The sequence below is a fragment of the Cyanistes caeruleus genome, chromosome 17 (assembly GCF_971803275.1).
Source record: "Cyanistes caeruleus chromosome 17, bCyaCae1.hap1.1, whole genome shotgun sequence".
NCBI lineage: Eukaryota > Metazoa > Chordata > Aves > Passeriformes > Paridae > Cyanistes > Cyanistes caeruleus.
The window spans coordinates 12937204-12964640 of NC_141717.1; the positions used below are offsets into that span (position 1 = coordinate 12937204).

General features: G+C 39.9%; 1 protein-coding gene and 1 long non-coding RNA gene across 7 annotated transcripts in view; one reads left to right on the forward strand and one right to left on the reverse strand.

The window, feature by feature from the left end:
- Window positions 1–27437, forward strand: part of SDK1 (sidekick cell adhesion molecule 1) — a 385141-nt gene that overhangs the window by 155427 nt on the left and 202277 nt on the right. For 5 of the 6 annotated variants that reach the window (XM_086855185.1, XM_086855184.1, XM_086855187.1 and 2 more), the window contains exon 6: window positions 25874–26007. In XM_086855185.1, coding sequence (XP_086711311.1) covers window positions 25874–26007 — 134 coding nt within the window. Of the gene's footprint in view, window positions 1–12664; window positions 12820–25873; window positions 26008–27437 lie in introns of those variants that run through there. The other variant, XM_086855189.1, reaches the window with a different exon arrangement.
- Window positions 10084–12312, reverse strand: LOC147650065 (uncharacterized). The gene is made up of 2 exons (XR_015277599.1): window positions 12176–12312; window positions 10084–11355 (listed from the first exon to the last, which is right to left on the reverse strand). It is a non-coding gene; the product is annotated as an uncharacterized LOC147650065 (long non-coding RNA).

Consider the following 27437-nt stretch of genomic DNA (forward strand, 5'->3'; position numbering starts at 1 on the left):
GCTGACAAAATATGCCTGAAGATGTAAACAGGACTCTTGAGGGTGTAGCATCATAGTTACAAATATTTATTCAACCTTAAAATTCTTTTTTTCTTCCAAAGCCTTTTCCAAAATACGTTATCATCTTCAGTAGAGTGTTCTGATAAGCTGTCAGTTAAAAGCTGGTTTATGACACTTACCTTTCCACCCATTTATTCTAAATAAATTATGTTACTTTTAGTGATAGCGTGAATTTATTCAGAAGTGATCATTGAAGAGTAAGACCTACTAAATATTTCTTTTTCCTTGAAAATGTTCTGACCCTTGCTGTTTATTCTACTATTGATTCTGTCCTTTTGTTATCTGTATTTATTATTCACACAGTTCCTAAATCTCTGCCTGTACGTTAAAATTAATCATAATTAAACTCTAGAGAGTTGATGAAACTAAAGATGCCTAAATAGACATGGTTTTCCCCAGTTAATATTTCCATCCTGATTGACAGTGATAAGGTTTCTTCCAGGATGCTGATTACAGGCAGAAACAAGCTCAGAGAAAAAGACCCTTTGGAAGGTATCACAGTGTCAGCTGGGAAGTCAATTTAAGTTACACTTTTTAAAGATTTGAAACTACTGAAGTAAGCATTCTCGAGAGACTGACTAGGCTTGTTCAGAAATCTTCTGGAGTGCTAAGCTGTGCTGAGAACACAGAAAACATAAACTGACCTTAAAAATGGCTAGAATATAAACTGGACCCTTTTGTTGTCAATGGGATGGTGGGAACAGGACAGTTGTTGACAAATGATATTTATGACTGAGAAACATCTCTGGGAAAGACTGGGGATGTTTTCCTGTGCCTGAGCTCTCTTCTACCTGCTGGCTTTGCCTATAGGCAGGCAATGCTTTATCCTACATCCTCATAGCTTTAATATTTCTTCCAAATCTTGGAGCCCCTGCTAGATGGACCTGTTTAAAACAGAGCTTTTAGCAGGCAGTGCCTTCTGTGTGCGCCCATGCCTTTACCTCAGCATGAGTTCTCTTTGTCTGGGGTGAAAAACTAAAGAATTTTTTGTTGAATGTCCTACTCACATTCTTTACTACAAATTCCCCAGAGCACAGTTCTGCATGGCACAGGCAGCAGAACACTGATCTTACCACTGCAGTGCTGCTGTGTGTTTGCAGTAAGTGCAGCTTTCACCCCTGGTATTGTCACAGGGACCTGGAGACACGGTGTGAAAATGGAGATGTGATTAATTAAGCTGTGAGAGGTGAGGCAATCCTTTCTGATCATACACATCCTTTCCTGCACTCGAGTCACGTGCTGTCTTAAACCAGAATTGGATGTGCAGGATAAAGATTGGACATGTTAGCCAGGTGGGACTGGAAATGTTCAGTTTGCCTTCACCCAGGACTTACATCAGGATGGCTCTGAGATGTCAGAGAGAGACCAAGCTGGTGGCACGTCACTGCCTGAATCCTCCTCCAGCAGATACTTGTAATTTTATTAACCATTTTTCCTCAGCTGTAAATACCATCATTGTCAGAGCAGCTGGAAGCGTGAAGAGCAGCAGAGAAAACATCCTATCTTCTGGAGTCTGAACAGAAAAGCTGTTACTTTGAAACTCTGGAGAATACAGGCTTGTATTGTATAACAGGATTACTCTGCATTAACTGAAGTGGAGACACCACTCGGCAGCAGCACTCTGCAGAACAAATAAAACATCATAAAAATAAACTGCTTTAAGTTCTTGCAAGAGAGAAGCTTTAAGATAAAAAAGAGTAGTAATATAGAGGAATAATTTACTGGTCGACTGCATCCTTTTCCTTATTGAGATTGTCTCTCAGTGTGCTTTGACAGCAGGTTTAAACAGAAGAATTACATTGCTGGATAAAATATGATCTTGGCTCAAGGGACTAAGCACAATATACTTATAGCAGGATACAGTCTTGTCTCACCAAACTTAGTGTAAAAAAAAAATTAGCAATCAGTGTTGATTACAGCAATGCTGCACATGTTCCTTCCACCTCCATACTTCTGTGTTGTCATCTTGCACATATCATTTGTTCCTAGACAAACCATTCCTTCCTCACAAGCAGCTTTCAGTTTCCTGAAAGTTTACAACAAAAATGTTTTCTTGCATGAATGAGTAAGGATTTCTCATGTGGGATTCCAGCTGCTTTGAAAATAGATTTCCTTGTGCTGGTAGGTCTTGTAGCACTGACGGTTGTGCTGCCATGAGGGCTTATTCTGCTCTTTACCTCTTCTTTTTTTAATGCAGTACAAACCCAGAGCACACAGAGATTCTCTTCCTGATGCTAAACTGCCACAGGAATGGCTGTGGTGGTGCCTCAGTCATTCTTCTGGCACACTTGATAAGAAACCCCAGTGATGTTAAGCTGTTCCTCTGATAGTGACTGTGATGAGGAAAGAAAAAACCAAACCCAGTCCTGAGGGTTTTGTTGGCTGATTTAGCCAAAACACCACAGGACATGACTATAAGGAACATTGGAAATGTAAGTGAAAATAATTCACTTTTGAAAAACTAATTTGAGTACATGCATAGTAATGGGGTCTCAAAGATAGATATTAATGCCAGTGTAAGGGAGGGCAATAATCAGGGCTTTTAAAATTTGAGTTGTATGCTCAGGCCTGGGATGTGACGAATGACCAGGAGTGGCAAGACAGTGGCTCAGTGCTGTGCTGAGACACAGTGCAGACAGTGATGCTGCACAGGTGGAAGCAAGCAGGGTTCAGGTATGAGAGTCTTTATTGCTAGGATGAAAAAGAGGCAGGAAAACAGCTGAGCTTAATGTTCAGTTTAATTTTGAGTCTTGCTATTTATGATCATAAGTCATATCTCTTTTCCATTCCAAACAACAATTGTCATCAGCGTGGGGTTGACAGATTTATGTTTGGTTTGCAGGGTTGACAGATTGATTTGCTCTATCTTGTAGCATCCTTTTTTAGATTAGAATAGCATTTTATATAAAAATAATGAGTTTATAATTATATAACATAAACAGAATAAGGATGAAGGGTCCATTGGGTTTCATTACTTCAAAGTGCTGCAATGCTTGCACATTATAGACAAAATTTTACCACTAAAAACAATTCACATGAGACATTAGCAGGCAGGAATACAAAGTAGCTAAATGCTCTTAGACAAAGGTATCTGTTTGTTTTGGAGGCTTAAACTTCCTTGACACTGAAGAGAATTTGGCATCCTTTTTGAAGAGGTGCTTTTAGTACATGACACTTTAATAGAATACCTCAGTGAGTTATTAAATTAACAAAGACAACACTAAATTATTGATGTTCTTTCCCTCCTCCCTTTCTCTTCTGTCCTTCTGCCTGAACTTACCCTGTATATTCACTTTTAGGAAATAAACATCCAATCTGTCTTGCAGAGCAGTTTGATGCCCATCGGTGAAATAGATTTTGAATAGAAAAAGTGCAGATGTTGAGGTTGCCAAGCTGTCCATCTTAGGCTGGAGCTGTGTAAAAAGAAGCTGTGATAAATCCCTGCTCTGGTGTGGATGAGTGCTGGAGCCAAATCTGTTGTTTGTGCTGTTGTCTCCAGGGTCACAAATGATCCCAAGGGGCAAAAAGTGAGGATAACATCAGCTCCTTCTGTAGGTATCAAAGGTGGTGTGCAGTGATTGATAACACCAATCCAGTGTATGGAAAGGTTTTAATTCAGGCTAACCTCTAGAATCTGTTTTTGTTATTTATATTCTAGAATTATATTATACAGTACTAGAAAATTTGAAAACACCTCAGTTTCATAACCTATGGTCACTTCTTAGTAGCGTTCCTCCACTATTATAAAATAATTCTGTGCAAAAGCTAAGCCATGTGGTGGAATCCAGTAAGTCTTTGATGTCTGTGAACTCAGCAAGAGCTTTTAGTCTATGCCAGAAGGTGAACAGTTTTAACACTTGTGGGAGGTGATGTGTAAAAATAAATAAAAGCACTTTTTTTTCCATATGAAGCTGCCTTACTGTAGTAGCTTTCAAAGTGAGCTGCTTTTCAGTGCTGCTCATGCTATTTTCCCAAACATGTTCTCAAATTGGATGACTTTTTATCTCACATCAAAATACCACATTCCAATGGCATCACTCAACATGAGAGCTGTTTTGGCAGGTTAGGTAAGAAAGGGACCTTTTAAGTAGGCAGAGCTGGTGTCAAAAGTCATCTCACACTGGTCTGATGTGTAGAGAAAAAACTGTTTTGCCTTAAACATCTGGAAGTTTTTACCTCTTTTATGTTTTTTTGTTGTTTGGGGGTTTGTTTTTGGTTTTCTTAGCCTAATTATTTGTGGGTTTGTTTTACCAGTTGGAAATTGTGCAGTGACCATTAGGACTTCTGATACTCTTCCTCAAGGCATCACAGCCTTTCACTCGTACTGGATTGTATATTTAAACATCACCTTCTTTATTTTAAAGAACAGATCTTGAGGAGCTGGTCTAGTTTCTGAAATGGAATTTTGATTAAATGGCCATATAAGTTATTGAAGATCATGTTATGGAACTGTCAGAAGTGCTTTTAACAGAAAGCAGAGGTTCCCCACTTGAGGTTCTCCAGGATCTGGGTGTGAGTGCTGGGAGACTTCAGCCACTGCAGATTTGTGTCTGAGTATTCTGGGTCTGTAGCATATGGGGATATTTTTAGGAAAAAAAATCAATGTTTTCTTGAATTTAAATTAAAACTGAGAAGGGTATCATCTCTGAGTCTAAAATGTGCTTGAAGTATCTGAAATTTATGCAGCTGATTTGTACATTCACAATGTGCAGAACTGTACCTTTGATAAGCAGACACTTTGAAACCAAAAGGTCTGAAACCTTTGAATATTTCTTCCTAGTCTGGACAAGGTTTTTGATTTTAATAGAGCTGCAGTAAGGATGCAGAACATAACCCCTTATTTCTCATGTGTGATACCATCCTCTCTGATCATATTTGTTTAATATTCTGAATGTGCAAAGTGTTAAATGGTCTTGACTTCGTTTAAAGTCAGGGACTGTAGCATCTGTCTTTAATTACCTGACAGCATTTTCAGAATTCTTGTCCAATTCTGCCTTAAAGGAATGGCAAAGGAGTCCAGAGCAGTTTCCAAGCAGGTCTGGACTCCTTTGCCACATCTCCTTCACCACTTACTGTCTGTAACAAGCCACATTCTCTTCTTGCACCTTGACTTGGGAGATTTAATTTGCATCCCTGACAGGAGCTGCCAGGGCTGTGTGTCCTGCACTTCTCCCAGGCTGGGAATGGCTGTGCCCAGAGGGGCAGTGGCTGTGGAGAAATTCTCCTTCTGAAGCCAAAGGATGATCGAGGAACCCTGGCAGCAATTTAGGGAAGTTCATGTGCTGTGCCTCGGGCAAACACTGCTTAATGAAATGGCCCTGGCCTTGAATCTGCTGAGGGAGGCTGTTTGTGGCAGATACATTGTGTATTTGGGCATTAATTGTCTGCAGTAACCAGAAAATTCCTGATACTTGTGTAATTATATATATGTATTACATTATAAATGCCTGAAAAGCCAGAACATATTCAGTTCTTTCCATATGGAGCAGGGTGGGACATGGAGGAAATGATGCCTCTATCCCTGATTTCCCAGCCCTGCCTTCCAGAGTAAATAAATCATATAAAGATTATATAAAAAAATATATATATAAAATATCAAATACTGTATACACTTTAATACACTATTACAGTATATTTATCTGTATTCCCAGGGTAAGGAGAGTCTGACCAGTTAACCCCAAAGTCAGGCAGCAATATCTGCTTTACAGAATCCAGATGGGCTTTTGGGGCTTCCTGGCAAGATTGCTGTGCCACAGTTGCTTTCCAAACAACTGTAATAGAAAGAAAATAATTGTTAGAAGAGCATGGGAAGCTTGACTTACTGCAATTCATTGCTTGTGTCCCTTTAAAAGCAAAAGCTGAAAGGCCTAGCAACTGAGGGAACTCTGATACAGGATTTATTCTGACTAACTCTGCATCTCTAAGAAGTAGTTCCTAAATTTGTGTCAGTCTGAGCAGTTCCAGCAGCAGTGAGCTGATTCAGCAACCAGCTTAATCCTGCATTTAAACTGAAGAGGGAATTTGCTTGCAGTTATTGGTGAAATTAGGAGGAGCTGTACACTGCACACTTTCTGAAGTGCCTAATTAAAAAGGGGAAAGGGGACACGTCTTGATTTTGTGACAGCAATAATATTTTGGCTGGTCTGTAAACCCAGCTCAGCGTTTGCCTTTCATCTTCATGCTCTGATCAATATCTGTGAACCAGAGCAGTTACTCGAGTCTCTGCAGAAATCCCCTCTCATGACTGATATTTCTGCTTCTAGCCTGGAAATTGAATTCCTCTCAGCACCTTTAATAACTGTATCTCAGTGGCTGCATGTGGGTGTGGGTGGGCTTTACCTCTGTCCTTACAGATTTGGGACTTTTCCTTTGTAGGCTGCCTTCCATAGGATTTCTAATTTGTGATTTCTTGATTTTAAAGTTCTGTTTAGTTAATTCTCCATTCCAATTTTCCATTTTTTTTTATTTTTTTTTTGGCCAAGGGATTAGATTAATTTATACAATCATATATAGACTACTGTCAGTTTACAGACATAAAAGGTGAAAAAAAAGCCCATAACATCACTGTGATTTCGAAAGGAATTATGACTTTGTCAGATGCTAAATTCAGATTTATAATTCAGGAAGCAAACACTTTTCCTCAAGAGAAAAAAAAATTAGACTTCCCTCTATTATTGTTCCAAAATAAGTTTTAAATCATTTTTATATCACAGGTTAAGTTTTCCCTGTAATATTTTATAGATGTAAAATTCCCAGCAATGGCCCCTTTATGCACTGGTGAAGGAATTGTTTCAGGAGACATGCAAGAGTGCTTTAACTGAAAACAGTATTTTTAATCAGGGGTTATAGAGGACTTTTTTGAGAAAAAGTTTGCAAAAGTGTAATTTTGTCTAGATGGGGCTTCACTTCCATGAAGTAGAATAACCTGGGCAGTATTGCACATTATCAGCTGTGGATGGAGCTGCTAATTTACCTGGAGATTTCTGATAACTCCCCGCTACTGTTGTATTTATTCAGGCTAGGCTGTACTGCAAAACGCTACTGAGAACTGCAGTGCCAGATCTAAATTTAAACTTATCTAATGCAACCTGTTTTCCCTCTGCTTAATTTATGTGTGTGACTTAAAAATATCTTCCCATTTGCCCCTGCTAACGCTGCATTTTTTAAATTCCAAGTCAAACCAGCCCATGGGGGTTTATAGTCATAGTGCTTTGTATGGATGTTGGTGCTAAAAATAAATTTAAAAGGGGAACAATAAAACAGTGGCACTGACTGTATTAAACTTGAGTAATTTTAAAGAATGAATGCATAAGAAAGCAACTTATTCAAGGCCTTCCAGAAAATGAACTATTCAAATTTATTTCCCACTGTAAGGATCTTTGAGCAGTATCTTCTCAGCAGCTCAATTGCAAGCCCCAGAAAGGGAATTGGAATCCTTCCATGTATGAAAACTAAGGATGGTCTTATCACACAAGATGCTTTTTGTGGAATGCAATGTTTAACATCCATCATTTGAATTTTTCTGTAAACTATTTCATTGAAATTTAAAAAAAACCCAAACAATACTCAAGCAAATCCTTCATTTTGGACGTTCCAGAAGGACAAAGTGAGCAGCCTCTGTTATGGCCGTGCCCCAGAGCTGTTCAGTAAAACCAAACTGCCACGAGAGCAGGAAACCCAGAGCTGTCCCAGCTCCAAGATCAGCAGGATCAGAAGTTTCCCACGTTTGGAACCGAGTTCTCTTGGTGTACATTCACATTCCGGCCCCTCCCTGCGTGGAGTCGGAATTCCTTAATTGATTCATCCTCACCATAAAGAGAGCAGCTAATGAAGGTTTTCTTATCTCGTGGAGCCAGTGCTTTTAAAAAAACAAGGATCCCAATTTGGTCTGTCCTGATGCTTTGAAGTTCTGAGTGGAGCTGGTGCTGTGGAGTGACAAATGGGATATTTGAGGTGACTACGGATCTTTTCCATTAGACTTGGAGGCATAAAAGTGCCTGGGATGAAGCAACAAGTTGGAGCTGTTAGTTTAAAAATTGAGAGGGAAGGAGACAAATCAAATTTATGGCTTGGTTGAAAAAAATATAGTTTTTCTGTATTTTAAATCAAATGGATTTCATATCGGTACACTGCATAATCTAAGAATTAGTTCTCCCTTTTTACATCTACTTCCTGGAAACCCCTGATAACAGAGATATTTTTAGAGCACTACCTTCTTGAATTAGCAGATTTTTTAGAGTTCTGAAATTACATTTTGCAATTTGCTCAGGTATGAGAAAGATTTTACAGAAACAAACAGTGAAAATAAATCATTGAAAGTGAAATATTCTACAGTTACCTAATGCAGGAAAGATAATGATGCCATTATTTTGTCAAAGGTGGGATTAGAAAAATCCCTTTTCCATTCTATTTCCTTTTTCATTTGCAAGCGTACTTACAAGGGTAGGGTGTATGTGCTCATAAATGCACAAATATCCAGTACAATTTTTGTTCTTCTTAAGGTAATTCTTAAATCCATTAAACTTTTATGACTGGTACACACACTGTGCCAGGTAATACATATTTATGAACAGTGCATACAGCACCAAGTAATATGCAAAATATTCCACAATTATCTACAAGCCTTTAAATATCAAGTGGTAGAAGGCCATGGAACAGGCCAACCTTGGATACTACAAATACTACTGATGGAAAATGTTAAAACATTCATTGCTTTGCAAAAACAAACCAAAAAATGCCACTTCTGTGACCCCCAGACACCAGAGCTGGCTGAGAAATTGAGAGACTTTGCAAATAAAATTGTGTTCAACATCCTTTTCTTAACACAAAAGAATTCCCATTCCTGGCCCCGGAGCATTTGGAACTTGCTTGAAGAAATACTGCAAACAACTAGGCTTGTGTAAATGGCCTATTTATATATATTTAGTTACTTAAAGTAGTTAAGTCTACTGAAGGATGGCCTGAGTAGAATTTGCATCAATATTCAGTGTGTGACATACCCAGGTGTTCTGGGGGGCTATGTTGCTTCTCTGCTGCTGTTCTTTTCTGCCCAGAACTACCTTTGTCAATGTTTTAATGGTTTACATGACTCTAAAGGAGAACATCAGCTGGGTTTTTGTAGTTTGAGAACAAGAAATTGGTGGTCAAGAGACTCCAGGCAATGCTAAGGAGCACAGTCCTACATGGATCCTGTTGTACCATAACCACTGAAAACGAGCAAAAGTTCTCTTCATATCTCAGTGCCTTCACCTCTGGTCTCTCCATTCCTCATTCTGTGGAGCAGGGAAAGATGAAGTCTGGCTTCCAGACACGGGCCTTGGTGTGTTCTGATCTGCTGGGTCCTCCAGGACATGCAGAAACCTCTCCCTGGTTCTCTTCCATTCCCCTTGTCCTGATCCCGAGTGTTAAGATGCATGGGATGAGGAAATCTCATATTTTTATCAGCTCTTCTAGCAAGCATCTAAATGCCTTCCTCAGAGTCTGAGATTTACCTTGGGACTTGTGTTGGATGGCTGGAGTCCTCCAGATGGAGATCTGGGAGCAGCTGCAGCACAGAGCAAGCAGCAAACGCTCAGGGCTGGATTGCCACGGAGGCTTGGGAAGAATTATCAAACATCATCGCCCTTGAGGTCCCCTTCCAACCTGGGAGCCTGTGGTTCTGTGATTTAGCTTCAGTTTTAAAAAGTGAGGCATGCATTGAGGGGCTTAATTTAGTTCACATTAATTTTCTTTTTAACTCAATATCCTTTCAAGGCCACAAACCATATCCTGAGGATCAGAAGTGCTCCCTGGCTAGCTGGAATGATAGAGCAGGCAGTGTTGCTGAGGTAATAAATTGGAAATAAGTAATAATAAAAAACATGAGAACATCACGGTGCTTTTCAAAACAAGCAATATTTCATCTTTATTACATATATAACCATCCCTCGTACTTGATGTCATAGCTTAAATATTTCTTAATCAATTGGACAGGTGATCTTTATCTAGGTTACCTGGAGAACCCACGGAATGATTTTGGAATGGTTGGCAGTTTTCCTGGGAAATGAATGCAGGATGTGAGCTTGGGATGCAAAACACCAAGAAATGTCATGTCTGTTTTTAGGAAAGGGAAAAAAAGAAATATGGAAATTAAATGTCAGTCAGTCACCTCTCATTCCTGGAAAAATGCTGTCATAAGCAACCAAAAGAACTAATTGTAATCTCCTTAAAAAAATAAATAAATAAATAAATAAAGGTCATTTAACGACAAATATACATTTATATGTGTCAGAAATGGGTTGTGCTGGACCCCCCTGTGGTTGGTAGATACGAGTGGAGCAGCAGATGTCACACATCTTAATTTCAGCAGGGCTTTCGATACTGCATTATGAGTTGTAGGAAGGTCTGGTCTGCCAGAAGTTACCAGCAAAGAGATGGAAAATGGGGAAATTGTATTTTGAGAGGAGTTAGCAGCAGCAGTTCAGTGCTGGGGGATTTGCAAGATTCCCATCCTGACAAAATGAGCCATCCAGCACTTGTGGAAGCTGTTTCTTCTGCTTTCATTTGCAGTGATTAAAAGGTGGCTGTTTGGAAAAAGTCAAATTTTGAGCAAAGCCATTGGCAATCTTACAACAGCCCAGAATGCTGACACCCCAAAGAAATCAATCAGCTGTTTTAAAAGTCAGTATTTTCCAATATAAAAACCCAGACACATCAAGTTGTACTCGCCATTCAGGTAAAGGTGGAACATGCAAAATACCAGAAATCCATTGCCCATATTTACTGTACTAAAACCTCAAGGCATGCCTGAAAAATCAGGTAATTTTTCACTTACATCCTTATAAAATAATGAAAACTGTATGTCTGGCCTTGTTGTACTGCATTACATCCTAAAACCTGAATTCTTTTCATGGTTTCTGGGTGCATGGTTTATAGAGAGGCAGTTTAGTAGAAACTCTTGTGTTTTCTGCTCTGTTGGCCCTTGGTGAATCTTCCTTCCTGCTGCTCCTGAGTGCAGAAATACATCTTTGGCTTGTTACTATGAGGAATGTTTGCATGTATCCAAAGTTTTTCAGACTCCTTAGAGACCTGCTGCTACTTTTGATGGGAAGTTCTTACAGATGACAAGACAGAGCAGCTGCAGTTGACCACTCACAGGTTACATTTTGTCTTCTTGAGGTCGAAACAGTGAAGCATTGTTCCAAAAACTACTGAAAATTGGCATGCAGCGGCTGTAAACACACAGGTTTCAAAGCTTTGAGATTTAAATTTGCAGAAGACTCACAGAATGTTGTCCATCTCTTTCAACAGCAGATCCTTAGGAAAAAAATTATGTGTAATTTTTTCTTAATACATGAAAAATACCTGTATTTTAAAGACATGAAAGGACTCTGAGTAAGCATATAATCATTAAATATTCACAGTGTACAAGGTTTAATGTGCACAACATTGAATACACCAAAGAATAATGCCATAATTATAGCTCCTGTAATAATTATGTTTTATTGTGGCTTCCTTACTTTTTATCCCACAGTTGGCATAAGCTTTTAAGCAGATGCCTTGGGTTTGCCCTTTGCAGCTTATAGGCAGATCACTGCTGTGTTGATTCTGCAGTCAGTCAGCTATTCAGCAATCTCATTTTTCTTTTACTGTTTTGGCAGAGATGAAAAGCAAAGTTTTTAACCTTCCACTTTCCTGCTATTTATTTGACTGTTGGAAGCCAACTTTAAAACTTAAATAGGAGAAGAGGCGTATCCTCACAGCAACACATTACTTTTTCTCCCTGGAGTTCTTGAAGCAACTGACTGAAGAATGAAATGCAGGCAGTGTGAAGACACAAATGAAGGACTAGAGTAAAATGCAATTTGAGTGGTGTCTTTTTTAATTAACAATGGCTTAGACTCCGCAGCACAGTCCTTCCAGCAGAAACTTGCCTCTAGATAGAGACTATGTTACAAATTTCCTATTATAGATAGAATATCTGTAGATATATCCTGTAGAATACAGAGTATCTGTAGATATATTCTATAAATATAATCTGTAGCATATTACAGTCTCCCTCTATACTTCTGTATATCACTTCTATTGGTGTAGAATATATAGAAGTATATTAAATATACGTATACAGAATTTATACCCTGGAATCAGAAGTTTGAACCTGTAGCCAGGCACTAAAAAGTCATGTGGATAAATGTAAATGTGGATTTTGGTTCCGGATCTTTCTGTTCTGAGGTGCTGGGAGCACTGGAATTTGTGATGAAAATATAATTATCTGCAGGACTCATTACAGAAATGGAGGAATGATTGGGGTCTTAACAAAGGTTCCTCCTAAAACACCTGGAGCTTGTGTGGTATCCATTGTTCAGTTTGCCCACATCTGCTTCTGGTTTCTTCCTGAAAAAAGTTTCAGAATCTGTGGGAGAAAATTATCCCCATTGAGCAGAGGGCACCTGTAGAAGTTCCTAAAATCTTTGTGGGAAGCAGATGCTGGGTTAGAGGAAGTCCCAGAGAGGTCCCTCCCTGTGGGAAAGGGCTCAGCTGAGTCCATTAATTGCTGTTATTTCTAAATGATTGATAATCATCTATCATCATATTTATATATAAATATCTAGCTGCAGGTGCTGCCACTTGCTCAGCCAGGGGAGGTCAGGAGCCTCAGGCTCAAAAGGTTTGGGGTGGATGCTGGAACCAGCACTGAAGCCAGTGTTTCTGGCTTTTTAGGACATTTTGTGGCTAAAGGCAGCAAATGAGAGAAGTGTGGCTGTGAGGTCAGTCTTAAAGGTAAAAGTCCTGCTTGATTTTATTTTATTTTGGTGATAGTGAGAAGATTTAAGGGCATGACATGCAACTTGTGAGAGAAAAGGCATTAATTCTGCTACTGAAGGTTTGTCTCCTGAAGGTCAGGTGCTGCCTGGCTGTGGTTGTGTGGCTGCAGCCCAGGGCAGTGGAGCAGCTGATGGTTTTTAAACTGCACCAGTTTCCCCTGACAGGTAATTCCAGTTGAAGAAGAAACAAGCATAGTTTTGTATTTGTTGGTACGAAGTTAAATGGTTGCAGAAAATAATGAGACTGTGGAATTATATGAAGAATGTGTTGTGTTCCAGCAAACTTTTATTAACCTTCCTTTTTTTAAAATAAGCTTCTGGTTGAAAGAAATCCCAAGGACCTGTTTGAAATCTAGATTAAGTGGATGAAATATGGTTTAAGGCAATACAACATGGAAATACAGAGTTTTGGGGTTCCTCATCCATCATCACAGGTCATCTTAACATCATCCTTTACATTCCAGTGTTGGCTTCCACTGCACTAGCAGTTTGTCCCAGGGCTGGGATGTGGAACAGAGTCACTGCTGTGTCCCAGGCTGGAAGTGTGCACAGCAGGAAAGGCTGATGGGTAGAACAAGAGCGTTTCAGGGGGCTCAGTAACTCTAATAAGCCTCCAGCTGCTTTCTGTGGAAAGAGAATTGTGTTTTCTAGGAAAATGCTTTATATTAATGTTGTTCTTGCTATAGAGATTACCAACAAATAGCATTTTGATAAATCCTTGAGGCATCAGACATGCAGCTTCTGAGTGACAATAGGAATGTAGGGAAAAAATTTCCTATGAAAGTGCTGGATTTTGGTGAAGAGTTTTTCCCTTTGTCTCTGTTGCTGTTGGAGTGAGGAGATGATTTCAAGTGAGGCAGTCCCTCTGCTGCCTTAGGAGGAAAAACAGTGCAGTGGTGTTGGTGCTGCCTCTGCTCTTGAGAGGTGACTCGTGTTCTCCTCTAAAATATTCCTTTTCAGCTGCCACTCTGCATTGAAGAGTAAAGAAAGAGGGAGGAAAAAGAACACGTTCCATCTGTGACCTTTTGGATGAAGTCAGCTAAACTGAGCGGGCTGGAATTATCTGTAGAGCAATATTGTTAGGTCTTAAAGCTCCAGCCTGGCATGATAACAAACCCTACCCTCGTGTAGGCACTACTGGCTCATTTGTGGCACCGGGGAACAGAATTTAAAGTATCTACATCAAAAACCTGGGCTGCTGAATGAGCTGAGAAGGAGGAACGTCAGTGCTTGAGTTGACAGAGGGATCAATCAAGAGGCAGCTCTGACACCTCTCCTGAGATGTGTCTGTGTGTTTTTGTGGGATGTGTGCCCTCTCTCCTGCTCATCCTCATACGCAAGCACTCAATTAGACACGAGCTGTGCCATGGCTCCCTTTTCCCTGCAGTCTCTCTGACTTTGCAGAGCGTGTGGAGCTGAAGTGTAGACTTGTATGGTTTGAGCAACTGTGAGCCTGCGTGTCTGTGGAATGTAATTCTGAATTTTAGCTTGAAGTTACAATCCCTGGGCACCTGTTGGACTTATTTTCTGGGTTAATATTAACCTCTTGAACAATGTGCTTTTACTGCCTTGATACAAGGAAAGTCTGTGAACTTGTTTGTGCCCATTGCAAGAAGATCCTTATCATGAAATGAGACTTTAGTACTTCAAACCTGCAAGAGGCTGCTTTTCAGTTTCTTTATTATTATTAATTCAGCAGGACTTGTTGCATATGGTTATTTTTCTGATTGTTTTGCATGATTAAGGGCTACAGTATAACCAAATATGTATTTTATTTCTTAGTTACTGGGTGAAGAATACAGAGAGAAAACCTGACACTTATCTGTCCATCCTACATGACTTGTTCCTTATCTCCTGTAAAATAACAATATTGTTATTATTGGCCTCATGGATCTTGCTCTCATAAAATACTAATTTTTCCCTTTTTTCTACTGTATTTTCATCTTAGGAGATAAGAGGTTAATTTTCCCATTTCCTTTAGCAAGGTAGCCTGCAGGGTTTATTTGAGCATTGTTTCTATTTTCCATTTTTCAAGTTCAGTAACAACAGGATTAAAAACTTGGAAGTTGAAAACGTAGACGTCTGTCTAATTAAAGGAATTGGCTGTTGGGGCTGTATTTTTCTTTCTCATTAGCATTCTGTTCATTCTGTTTTCTTTCCCTATCTCCCTGTTCCCTACACACTCAGCTTGTAATAAAAGTTGGTTCTTGAATGTAAAGAGCGTGTTAATGCACCTGGGAGAAACATGTACAGGAAGGAATTGGATTTGTTTCTATCTAACCTGGGTAAGATAGACTGGAATGTTCCAGTGTTTATCTTTACAGTAATAATCAAAGGCTCCTTCCAATGCTCATAAGGATTATTTAAGAAGAAAATTAAGTAAATGTATTTATTTGTTTGTTTCCAACAGAAAAACAATCTCCTATTTTAAGTTTATACCCCTGCAGCCAAGTGATAAGGGCATTTTAATGTTTTCCTGCATCTATCTTTCCATTTTTATGTGTGGCAGGATTAGGGGAGAGCTGATGCTGCTGCTGCGTAAATGTGAGCAAGCAGAGATCCTCATTACAGGGCAAAGTGGATAAAAAGAGTCAGTAACTGAAGGTGATGGAACTGTTGTGTCTACTGGCCATTAACTGGGTAATAGAAGCTCTCCTCCAGATGAGGGGAATCGCAGGGAGCAGCATTTTGCTGCGTTGCAGGAGCAAATCCCTAAAACCTCTGCAGCAGGAATGTCTGCAAGTACGGAGATAAATACATGGAGACAGATTGCAGTGGAGGCTTTGGGGCCATCAGAGGTTTTCTGTTCTGGTCCAACTCTTATGTGGAATTATTTGAGCGGCAGGGTGTGGAGCGCTGTGCTCCCTGGAATCCGAGCTGGGCTGGCATCACGCGTGCCTCTTCCCCAGGATTTGTGAGCTGCTCTGCCACGGAACTCAGCCGAGTGTTTCTTCAGCACCGAGAATAAAAATGCTCTGCAAAGCCATAAAATCAGAGTAACCACGCTGTGTCTCCTGGCACTTGAGGGTTTCCTTGGCCTGCTCGATGGGCACAGTGTTTATGGGACACGCAGCAGATGCAAACAAGGCAGGCTTGCCCTTCACTCAGGGGAAGTGTGGTGCTTAAAGCTTCAGTATTGGGAGGGAGTTGAAGTTCTTCACTTTTTATTTTACCTCTGGGACTATTTCTAAGGTAGAAGTTGCTGTCATTCCACCGGAGGAGTGGCCAGATTTACTGCAGGAGCTTTGGCCTCCTGACTTCCTTAAGCTTTACAGCCAGAAGTCCTGAACGTATTTCATCGCTCTAGGGCAAGGAAATGTGTGTCATTAGACTCAGAAGTCAAATATGCAGTAAGTCATGCAAAACCACCTGTGTCTTGATAACAAGTAATTTAAAAATCTGTGGATTTAAAAATCTGTGTGCCCAGATTTGGCAACACCACCACACTGAAGGCATAAAAATCTGTATGGTCTTTTAATTGTGTGGCATTTACACTCGAGTTGGCCACGGAAGTGTTCTTGATGAATTGGAGACAAGGGCTGCAACAGGGTGTCAAACAGGACATACAAATGGATCCCAAAAAATAGCTTTGGAATGTCTAAAGCCTCTATTCTGGGACACTTTATTTTAAAGGATTCTGATATTTACACTGAGGTTTCACAGATCTTACTCTATGTAGTGCTACATTGTTTGGGACTGGGATCATCAAATGCTTAGGTGCAGCTAGAATTCTTTTCATCTTAGTTTCTTACATAAACCTCATGAATTTGCCTTCCACCTTTTAGGGTTCTGTAGCTTTGCTACATAACAGCTTTGTGTATGTTTGGCTCATTAATTGGAAAGAAGTATTCCTCCTTTTATTTCTGAAAAATTATCCAGTTGTATTTTTAGACTGGTAATGTACCTCTACCTCAAAAGATAAAGTGTTATTGATAGAACAATGTTTTCCAGTAGTTTACTGTGCTGTTTCACACACTGTTGACAGTAAATCATGTTTTGGCAGAAACCACAACAGAAAGTGCTATTCTGATGTTACACAGTTTTCTTTTCATTCCATAGTTTCCAGTGTTTGGCCCCATCTGTTCGTTCAACATTTGGTTGAATGAATCCAGCCTGGCTTTGACTTTGTGTCACTGCATGACCTATTTGTGATAGAAATAAGGACTTGCTGCTTCTTTTTAAGTTTCTGCTTATTTCTTCTCTTTAACCAGTGATTTTCATGTTTTATTGTTGCTAAATTGAAGTGCTTGGAAGTGTTTGCAGTATGGACATTAAAAAAAGTAAATTAGTGCTTGACTGGCTTGCAGTTTCTACTGCTGAATCACTGTCAGTAATAACCAGGATTTTGTGGAGTCTGTGTGTCTGAGTGCATCTGTACCCAGTACAAGGGGATTCTGCTGAAGGAAGTTGTGCAATTCCATGGAATTCTGGTGTTTGGAAAGCAGTGCTCCCCTGCCTAGTGTGTAGAGCACAGGAGATGTTAAAGGAGTTGAACATCAGTGCTTTGCCTGAAGTTGTAATCAGATGCCTGACAGTCAAACTGAAATGCCAGGGAAAGTAAAGAGTATTAAGATTTAGCACTTGCATAATCTACATCTTTTGAGTGCCACAGGTATTAACTATTTAAGCCTCTGCATAATTTTTTTTTCTGCCTAAAAAGAAACATACACATGTGCTATCCTTTTACTCTCTTGGCAAAACACAGAGACTGAAAGGCTGAATAACTCACCCAAGGCTTCATAACCCAGCCTAGATTTACCTGGCCCCAGGGCCTGCGCTCAATTTCTGCTGCACAGCAGTAGTCTGTGTCCTAATGGTGTGTGAGTAGAAATGACCCCACAAAATCCCTATTTTGATGTAGACAGCAAACCTGAGACACTGTAATAGCCCTGTATGATGGATCTGCAGCAGTAACACAAATGCTGGTCTTGGCAAACTGCAGTGCTGTACACAGATAGTGTTTGCTGTTGTATCGATCCATGCCTCTAAATCTTTAATTATCTTTCATAGTAAAACTTGTATAAATAAATTGCTGTAGTGCTGCTGCTCTCTGGCAGCAGCAGAGGTTGATGCTTGGGTCAGTGGCCACTTTTTACCATATCCTTCCTCTTTGTTTAAAGATTCGGTGCCATTAAAAGGAAGGGTAATAGATCTAAAAAACTAAGGGGCTTGCAGACTGTTAGTCCTGAGCTACAAGTTTCCCTCCTACAAGCTATGTCTTATAAAGTTTTTCCTATTCCTTGGAGTCTTTATTATCACCTGAAGGAGCTGAGGGGCCAGGTTGGTGCTGTTCCTCTTGCTTGTAGAGCGAGTGTGGTGCACCTGGGTGTTTATTTTCCTGGGTTAAGCTGCAGATGTATTTTTCTGGTACTAAAAGGAAACCAAAGCCTTTGGTTCATACAATAAGTAGCCACTGCAGGTACTGGCTTCTTGAGTCTTTAACCTGTGGATTTCATCTTCATTGATGAAAATCAGCTGCCATGAGGTTTGCTGATTCCAGACAGGATTTCTGTCCCTGCTTTGTGTACTCTGGAAATTAGTTTTAAATATACTCATGTGCATGCATTTTGCTGCTGAAGGAGTTTTTCATCTGAGAAAACACATTAACCAGCCCAAGATCTGATATTTTATTTCCAAATGGTGTGGCTATTTCAGTTGCTGTGATACAGATTTGAGTCCCCGAGACAAGGTATTCTCAAACCTAGCTGTGCCAAATCTTATTCTCAGCTACACCTATGTGAAAATGGAAATGGTTCTGAAAGAGATCTGTGTGAAATCAGGAATTAAAAAAGCAGAGATAATGCTGGGGCAGGTTCAGGAACATTAATAAAGGAAAGTTGGGAGCATTTATGTAGGCATAGTTGTGGCACATCTAAATATATGTGTTAAATATGCTGTTAAGAGGTTGAAGTTTCCTTTGTCATTGTTGCATGATCAATTATCCCTTCAGGGCATCGCCCTGTGACAGGGCCATGCTGCTGCTAATTTGTTTTATAGTTAGTGCAGTTCACAGCCATGGCTTATGTACTCAGAATAAAAACAAATGTGTCTCAGTGAAGTAATGGTATGAATATACAGTATTCAACAGGAAACCCTTCTATTCTTCACCACAAAGCACTAGAGCCCATACCATTATGCTGACATGTTTTATCAGAAATGAAGATATAATTTAATAACACAAGTTTTCTTTCCACAGTGAAGGAAAGAGGAACAAATCAGTGTTTAAAAAAAAACCAAAAACACAGCACCTTAAATAATCAATTCAGGAGAACTACCATAAAGTGAAGCAATATTCATGTCTATCTCTGAAAATTGAACTATAAAATCCCAAATGATTACAAATAGTCTTTGTGCTTGCTGTCAGTGAAGTCAGCCAGCTGTGTAAATCAACAACCTATGGTACTTTTTAACTGCAATGCTTTGTTTAGATTGTATTTTTTTAAAAAAAATTCTATTATTCTTCCTGCCCATGGTTGCCAGCAATGTCCATGGCAACAGCTGGTGATGGCACAAGTGGAGTCCAAAGTGTTGATTATACCATAAACTGGAGAGGGAAGGAAAATAGACACCCTGCTTACAAATATCTTGAATGCTGCAAGAGTTTTACAAGAAGACGAGACTGGAGAAAATTGTCTTATTTTATTCTGACTCTTTGCTTTCTGTTATTGACTAAGATGTGTATTTTGTCTTGAAACTCTGTTTTGTTTTTTTTTATTAGCCTGAGAAGTGCTGTTGCTGGTGTAGCACATCCAGCCACACCTCGGTGTGGTTCAGCAAGATTATCCCAGGAGCTGGGATTTAAGCACATCCAAGTTCTTATATCAGCTGCACTAACACTTGCTGCTTAAAATGTAATAATCATTAAAAAAAACCAAAAAGCAAAGTTGTGTGATAATAATTAAGCTATACCAAGTAAGAATTGAAGCTACTGAAAATCTGGGGAGAAAAAAAAAGCCAGAAAAACCAGTTTTAACATCAATAGTGCACTTAAGAGTTATTCCTTAGTTTGTTGCTGTAATTCCCTGCCTCTGGATTGGCAGCATTGTCTCTCCCCATAAATATCTCTCTCATGATCAATTATATAGTGATTATCTTGGGTTTTGTTTTGTGGGGTTTTTAATCTCTAGACAAGTAATTGCTTGATATAGGCATGATTTAAAAATATACATTTGGGATAATTCATTTGAGCATCTTTTCTGGGAGCTTCTATCTCCAAAGACCAAAAATAAGCTTTCTGAGGGCGAGCTGCTAAGATTTTTATAGCAAGACTCAATATTTGGTGATTCTGTTTAAATCTGAGATATCTTTTTGTAACAGTCCTGTACATATATGAAGATGCTTGTGATGAGTCGAGGAGGGGTTTTTTTGTTTGAGTGTTCTTTTGCATGTCACATTCTCTGGATGATTCTTTGGATCAGATGGGTGGGAGAGGAGGGGAGTAGATGGTTGTGATACTGTTTTGGTGCTGTTTGAATTCTTCTAGACTTACCCACAATTTCTATCTAATAGCCAGGGCTGAGTGGAGGCCATGCTGGGTGAGAAACAGGGCTATTTCTTCGATTTCCCAGTGATACTGCTGTTTGCACACCCCCTTGTGAGGTTTGCCTGTTGCTCAGTCACATTCTTTCTCAAATGCAAGGTTTTGAGCTTGTTCACTGAACTGCAAAGCTCTCAGTCAGTGGAGAGGCTTGAGCAGATCTCCTGCATTTGTAATTCTGATTCTGTCTTTCAGAGTCTCTGGGACTTTATCAGCAGATGTAGTAAGTGAAATCTATATTCAGTCAACAAACACCAATGAAAATATTAAGCCAGGCCAAAGACAGACCCTGTGGGTTTGTACCTGCTCTCACTTTCCAGTCAGGTCGTGGAACACTGATGATTTGTCAAGTGCAGTTTTCTGTCCACTTCCTTTCCAGCCTTGCCCTTGCTTCTCCCAGAGCAGGTTTAGTGTAATGTGTTCATGATGAAGCACAGGGAGCAGTGTCTACAGCCTTGTTAAACCCTGCAAGCCCCAAAACCAGAGAACAGGGAAGCCAATTATAAAATGTGGAAATCCTGTTGTTTATCTCGATTCCTTCTGGAAATACACTTGCTAAATTCTTTAATAGCTGGTTGTTCTTCATTTGATGGTAGTGTTTGTGCTGTGCCTGGCCATTAGGACTGGCTTGTTTATTGTTGTGTAACCTTGGGATGTTTCCATGACTAGAAATCCCAGTCACTTCCCAGAAACACGTGTTGTGCCCTGACATAGCTAGAGAAGCAATATATGAACTGCCCTGATTCTAAATTCAGTGTAGTTTTATTTAATATTCAGTGCATGTGTAAGTATAAAATTTTTATTAATAGATGGTTGATTTGCAGTAACAATGTACCTGGAACCTGAATAATATCCCATGAAACTGCCATCCAGTCACAGCTCTTGGTGCTCTGTCCCTGTGGAGATGCTGCTCTGTAGCACAAACACAAATATTTTTCCCTGTGATTGAGTCCTGAGAAGCACAGGCTGTTTGTGAGAGACATGTATTTAAATAATTTTGCTTAATAATTCCCCCCTCAGCACCAGGAGCCAGGAGGGTGGTGAAGTGCTGCCTGGGTTAAGCTGTGCATGCACAGGGATCCCCTGGAACATCTGTGTGTGCAACTGCAGGAATCCCTGCTTTTCCAGGAAGGGAAACCCACGGGGGAAGTCTTGCAGTAATTATTTTGTTATTACTCCATAATCCCTCCCTTTTTTGTCAGCATCACTTTTATTTTGTGGTGTCTGGGGCATGGGGAGATTTGGCCTTGCTGTGTAGTGTGGACAAAAGTTTTTGAAAGGGGAACAGAGGCTCTCCAGTAAAAATTATCTGGTATAGAGGGATTGATAATCATGTTAGCTGGAGGTAATATTGGAAAAGAAGCTTTATGAAGGCCTTTGTACTAAAATATTGCATGCTGGCTCAGGAGCAGATGGTGTCTTCTGAGATAGAGCCTAATCAGGTTACTCTGATTTTCATTTTATGTTTTTATAACCCAATGTTATCTACTTTCTGTGTAATCTGGTAGACTAATAACATAACAAATATCTAACTTTGGGGAATTATCCACTTGTAGAGTAGATTTTGGTATTTTCACATAAAAACATTATTAATCTAAATCCACCTGTTTGAGGTACTGAAGGGTTCATTTGCAGCATTAACTTCAAAACCTTTCTCTTAAAGGCTATAAGAATGGCATCCCCTTTGAAAAATTATCTTGTAAAAGTCTGCTTCATGTCCCATTGATTTTACCAAAAGAATTCCCATAAGCTTTAGATCAAGCTTAGAGATTATTTGCAGCAGAGTTTATAGTATTTGGACAACTTGAAAAGGTGCAATTAAAAATCCCAGAGTGCATAGAGTCATAGAGTGGTTTGGGTTGGAAGGGACCATATAAATGATCTATTTCCTGTGCCATGGGCAGGGATGCTGTACTTTAAACCAGCTATCCAAGTGCTCAGTTGTGACTGCAGAGAGTGAGGAACCCTCAGGAGGTGCTGCTCTATGTTCTGGTGTTTAGAATAATGAGCTGGATAATGATTTGTGTCCATCACTGCTGCCTTTTCCCATCCCTCTCAGCCCATAACTTTTGATTAAACAGCATCCCCTAAACACAATTTGTCATCTCAAATGCCCCCCTTTGCTTTGAGATCAGTCTTGTTCAGTTTGCAGCTCCTTTTTGTGGTGAAGGTGCCACTGAGGTGTTTTTGGACATGAGATCCTTGGATCCACCGTTACTGCAGCCGTGTTCCCATCAGCCTTCTGCTGGGCTCCAGAGACATCCTAAAAGTTCTTCTGTTAAAAACTGTGCTTTAAAATGCTCCTTCTCTATGCTTAAGGAATCCCAGAGGATCAGTCTGCTTAGTTTGCTTGCTGGTTGCTTCTGTCTCGAAAATGTTAGATTGAGTTAAGTTCGATACTGCTTTAAAAAAGCAATATTTATATTTTTTATGAATTGCACGCTGGGTATGAATTACTGACAGGTCCACTCCATCTGCTGCAGTCATCTTCATCAAATGTGCTGCTAAACTGAGCACCCAGGAATCAAATTTTCCTGGGAACATCAGAGTGGTGCTGTCAAAATTTAAAAGTTATATCAGACAATGAAAACAAACAATAAGCCCAAGAAAACACATTAAGCCAATTTTTGGGTGCTCTGTGCAGCTGTTGTGCAGAAAGTGGCTGCAGCCCTGGTAGGGGCTGGGGGCTGGAGCTTCTGATGATTTAGAAACATTGGAATTAATGAGTCCTTAAAATGTGACTAATTGATTTTCCTGACGCGCGGGGCTCGTGCGTGATGTAAATAAAAACTCCTCGACTCGGCAGCCTGGGAGGGCTCCTGGCTCTGTACCTGCCTCACTTAATGAACTCAGGATGTTCCATTTTTCACAGAACTATTAAGATATCAATAACTCATTTGGGGAGTTTTAATTTAACTTTGACCATGTAATTGATGACCCCTAAGAGCTGCTTCAGGAGTTGCATTATCTTCTAACTTTTTTTTTTTTCTGTAAAAAATTAATATCAAACTTTTATGCTTATGTAGATTATTTTCTAAAATTTACTTTTCAGTCACAAATGTAACATTTTGCTCACAGTCCAGTTAAAATTTTTATATCGAAATGAAAAAGCCCTACTTAATTTTAAGCAATTTCCTTCATAAATTCATTTTCATTTCCTTTGCTCTTTATTATTATATAATGGCTGAAAATTTTTACACTTAAACCATTATGCTCAATTTAATGCAGATAGTAACTGTGTCCATCTCAGCAGTATTCAAGGATCACCTTTAAAAGTTTTGGTGCACTTTTACCTGGAATCAAAGCAGTCTGAAATATATTTCAGTATTTCCAAATAATCTTTTTGATGCTGCTTTCTTCAGAATTAAAGTAGAAATGAGTGTGAATGTAATTGTCTTGTAATATTCAATTATTAGCACTGCACTGGAGTTTTATCTTTATTTGCTCTATCAAATGTCTTATTAATTTCATTTTATATCCCCACTCTGTAAATCTATCACAGTTCCTTTGATTAATTTTCTAAATCAATTAAACTAGTACAGTCTCATTGAATAAAATAAAAAAAAAAGTTTTGGTTTTTTTTTACTAGTTTTTAAAATAAAAATTACCAAGGAAGATGTTGTAAACAGGATCTTTAGGTGATGGGTGACAGCTGATTCCAGAGCTGACCGTTTAGCTTTGTTTTTCAGCAGTTTTTTTTAATTATCTGGAGCAGAAATCTGAGCAGCAGCTGAGGGAACTGGGGGGGCTCAGCCTGGAGAAAAAGAGGCTCAGGGGGGACCTTCTTGCTCTGCAACTCCTGAACAGGACAATAAGAAATGGCCTAAAGTTGCACCAGGGAAGTTTTAAGTTGGAAATAAGAGAAAATTTCTTCACCAAAAGGGTTCTCAAGCACAGGCACGGCTGCCCAGGGCAGTGGTGGAGTCCCCATCCCTGGAGGGATTTAAAAGCTGTAAGGATGTGGTTCAGTGGAGGCCCTGCCAGGGCTGGACTCTGTGATCTTAAAGATCTTTTCCAGCCTAAATAGTTCTCTGATTCCATGATAGCCTTACAGAAGTTCAGGTTTCTTTGTATCCACATCAGGAAATTGAAGTGTTATGAATGAAATGCCTGGCTTTGAACACAGCCATGTTCTCACTGTAATTTCTTATGTCCTCCCTATATATAAAAACCAGTTTGCTGTACTAGGAATGTGTGATTTCCACTGTTCCTTTAAATGTTTTTTCAGAGCAAAATAACTGTTTATTACTAAGGGTAACCACCCCATGACAAAACAGGAGGATGGAATGCAGGGGTGTTTATTATTGACTGATTAGTGCACAAATGCTTTGACTCGGTGCTGATGCTTTTTGAGCCTATTGATGTGTGAACTTGTTTCTTCCAGTATAATAATTCTATAAGTTGTTTCACCCTCATGCTCAGTGATATATCTAATAGCACAGCTGAACTCAGTGTGGCTTCTCATCAAGTGTTAGAAGCGAAGGGAGTTTTTTCCTCCCAGCCTTACACTGATTTCCAAGTCTGGCCTGTCCCAGTAGATGCTGCAGTAGCTGAGCTCTTTGCTCCACAGGCTTTACCTGGAACTTTACATTTTCTTTTATCTTTCTGGTCTTTGAGCTTCCTGTGTTCTGTTCCTCAAACCCTTGAATATTTACATGTTTTCTCTAGGTTAATCCTTTGTCTTTTGTAGTCAAGGAAAGGGCATCTAATCCATGTGAAAAGTGAAGTAGCCAAGTGTGTAGTGCTGCCTGTGAGGGAGTTCACAGAAACCTTTGTTATGCAGCAGCTCTAAGAACAGACTTGAGTTAGAGAATGGCATTTATTGACTCCTTCAGGTCACACCAGTTACCTACAGGGTCCTGCTGTCCTACCTGCTTTGGATGAAAGCAAATCCCTCCCTATCCACACACAGATCATCTCTGTTACAGCTCGTGGTCTTGTCTGTGATGAGGTGATAACGGGTGATGCCCTAAATGCAGAAAGTTTACCTTTGGGTGTTCTGCTGCCTTTGATTTTCACTTTATTATTTCAGTGAACTGTGTTATTCGTGTGTCACTCCTTAATAGGCTGCCTTTCACTTGTTGAGAAGGTTTGCAATAAATCTGGCTTTGCAGCATCCTGATGATGGCCAGGATTGTTGTCACCCCACAAAGATGCAGTTTGCAGCCTGGCAGTCACTGGTGTCATTTGCTGTTTTTTCCATAACTTCTTACTGCCATTTAAACAGCCCCTGTTGCACAAGTTGAAGCTTTTTCTGTGTGTCACCATAAGCATCTTGCATGATCTAAACAGAGAAAAGGCCTGGAGGCATCTGAGATCTTGATTTCCTGTAAGTGTATTTGAAGTGGGGCTGGTTTTGATTCCGCAACATCGTGATTTATATGACCAGTGAATATCATATCAGGCTGTCAGGTTTGAAGTGTTGTGTGGATAACATTGTGGTTTCAATGTGATCTTTCTCTTCCCTAAACAGAGCCATCACCCTGGAGAACCAGCTGGTGATCCTGGGGGTGTCAGTGATGGATGCAGGAGGTTACTATGTCCAGGCAGTCAACGAGAAGAACGGGGAGAACAAGACCAGTCCCTTCATTCATCTCAGCGTAGCACGTGAGTACCAAACTGTGGGGACTGAGCTGGCACACTGAGGCTGCAGACAGGACTCACAAAGGCTGCCCAAATAAAAAGAGCCTCGCTAACAAAGGACTGGACCTTTAAAGAGGGTCAATGTTTCCTGCTTGGTTTGGAGCACACTGAACTCCTTGTGCAAAAGAGGGACCTAAGAGAGGAGATGCCCTCCACAAATCACCCTCAAAGCCTTTTGTCTGGTGGTTTGCTTTGTGCAAGGCAGGTACATGATGATATCCCTCACTGTTTATTGTGAAGTTGTGGTTATAATTTCTTTCTAATGCAGGTGTTTATAATGTGTTGTTTTCCATTGTGCCTAAGTAAACAAGCCATCCTTCTGAGTGCAAATTTATTTATGAATCTATTCCCAGTTTATGACATTATTTTTACCTGGAGTTATCACAGAGTCCCAGGGAACAGGTATTTCATTGTTATTACTTACTATTTTACATTGCACAGGTTGTATTAACACCACCACTCCAGAGATATTCCATGAGTGGGTTTTCCAGCAGAGCAGAGGGAAAAGCAGCACAACACTGGGGTCAGGAGATGGCTGCACAGAGTCTGCCAAGCTGCACATTCAGCAGAAATGTGAATGTGCAAACTCTTGTAAAACATCCAGTAAACCTGTTTGCATGAAAAATTAATATTCTAAACATGTGAAATGGCTTGAATCCCCGTATGAGGCACTTGATAAAGGCATTATTTATGTAGCAGTGAGAAGAGGGAGTGTGTTAGTGCTGTGGGAATGGGGAGGTTCCTCGTTTTGCTTGTACAGGCAGGGAAGAGGTGATGGAGGAAAGCACTGATGACAGTGGCAGCCCTCGTAATTTGGGCTTCTAGAAGATGCAGGACTCAGCTCTGGATCAATGGTGTGATGAGATGCCCCAGATCTCTTGATCTTGGGTCCCATTAGCTTTTGGACAATCCCTGTTGGCTCATTTCTTTACCATAGCAAACCTTGGGAGTCTGGGTTTCTGGGCAGGAAATCTGGGAAACTGCTTTTGTGACTGTGTTTGTCAGAAGTTCATCTGAAACATTATGATCCTATGAAACATTCAGTTTCTACGAAAATGTCATTTTCCTGCTAAAATTTCTAATTGGATTTCAAGGAAAGTTGTTCTTAGACAAACATGGGGAGCCCTGGTAGTGGACTGGGATCACTGGGGGCAGCATCTGGATGGTTTGACAGGCAGCAGGAGACACAAACCTCTGTTTTCTTCCAGACAAGTATCTAAACTAAATGAACTGCTCAGGGGTTTCATGTGTATCTTCCTGAAGTGGAAATAATATTCCAAATCCACTTGTGAATTCCAGCTGTTCTGTGGCATGTAGATTGTAAACATTATTATTTCTGACAGTATGAAGAGGTTTGCTAACACTTTAGTAATTTCATTTTTAAAGCAAATTTG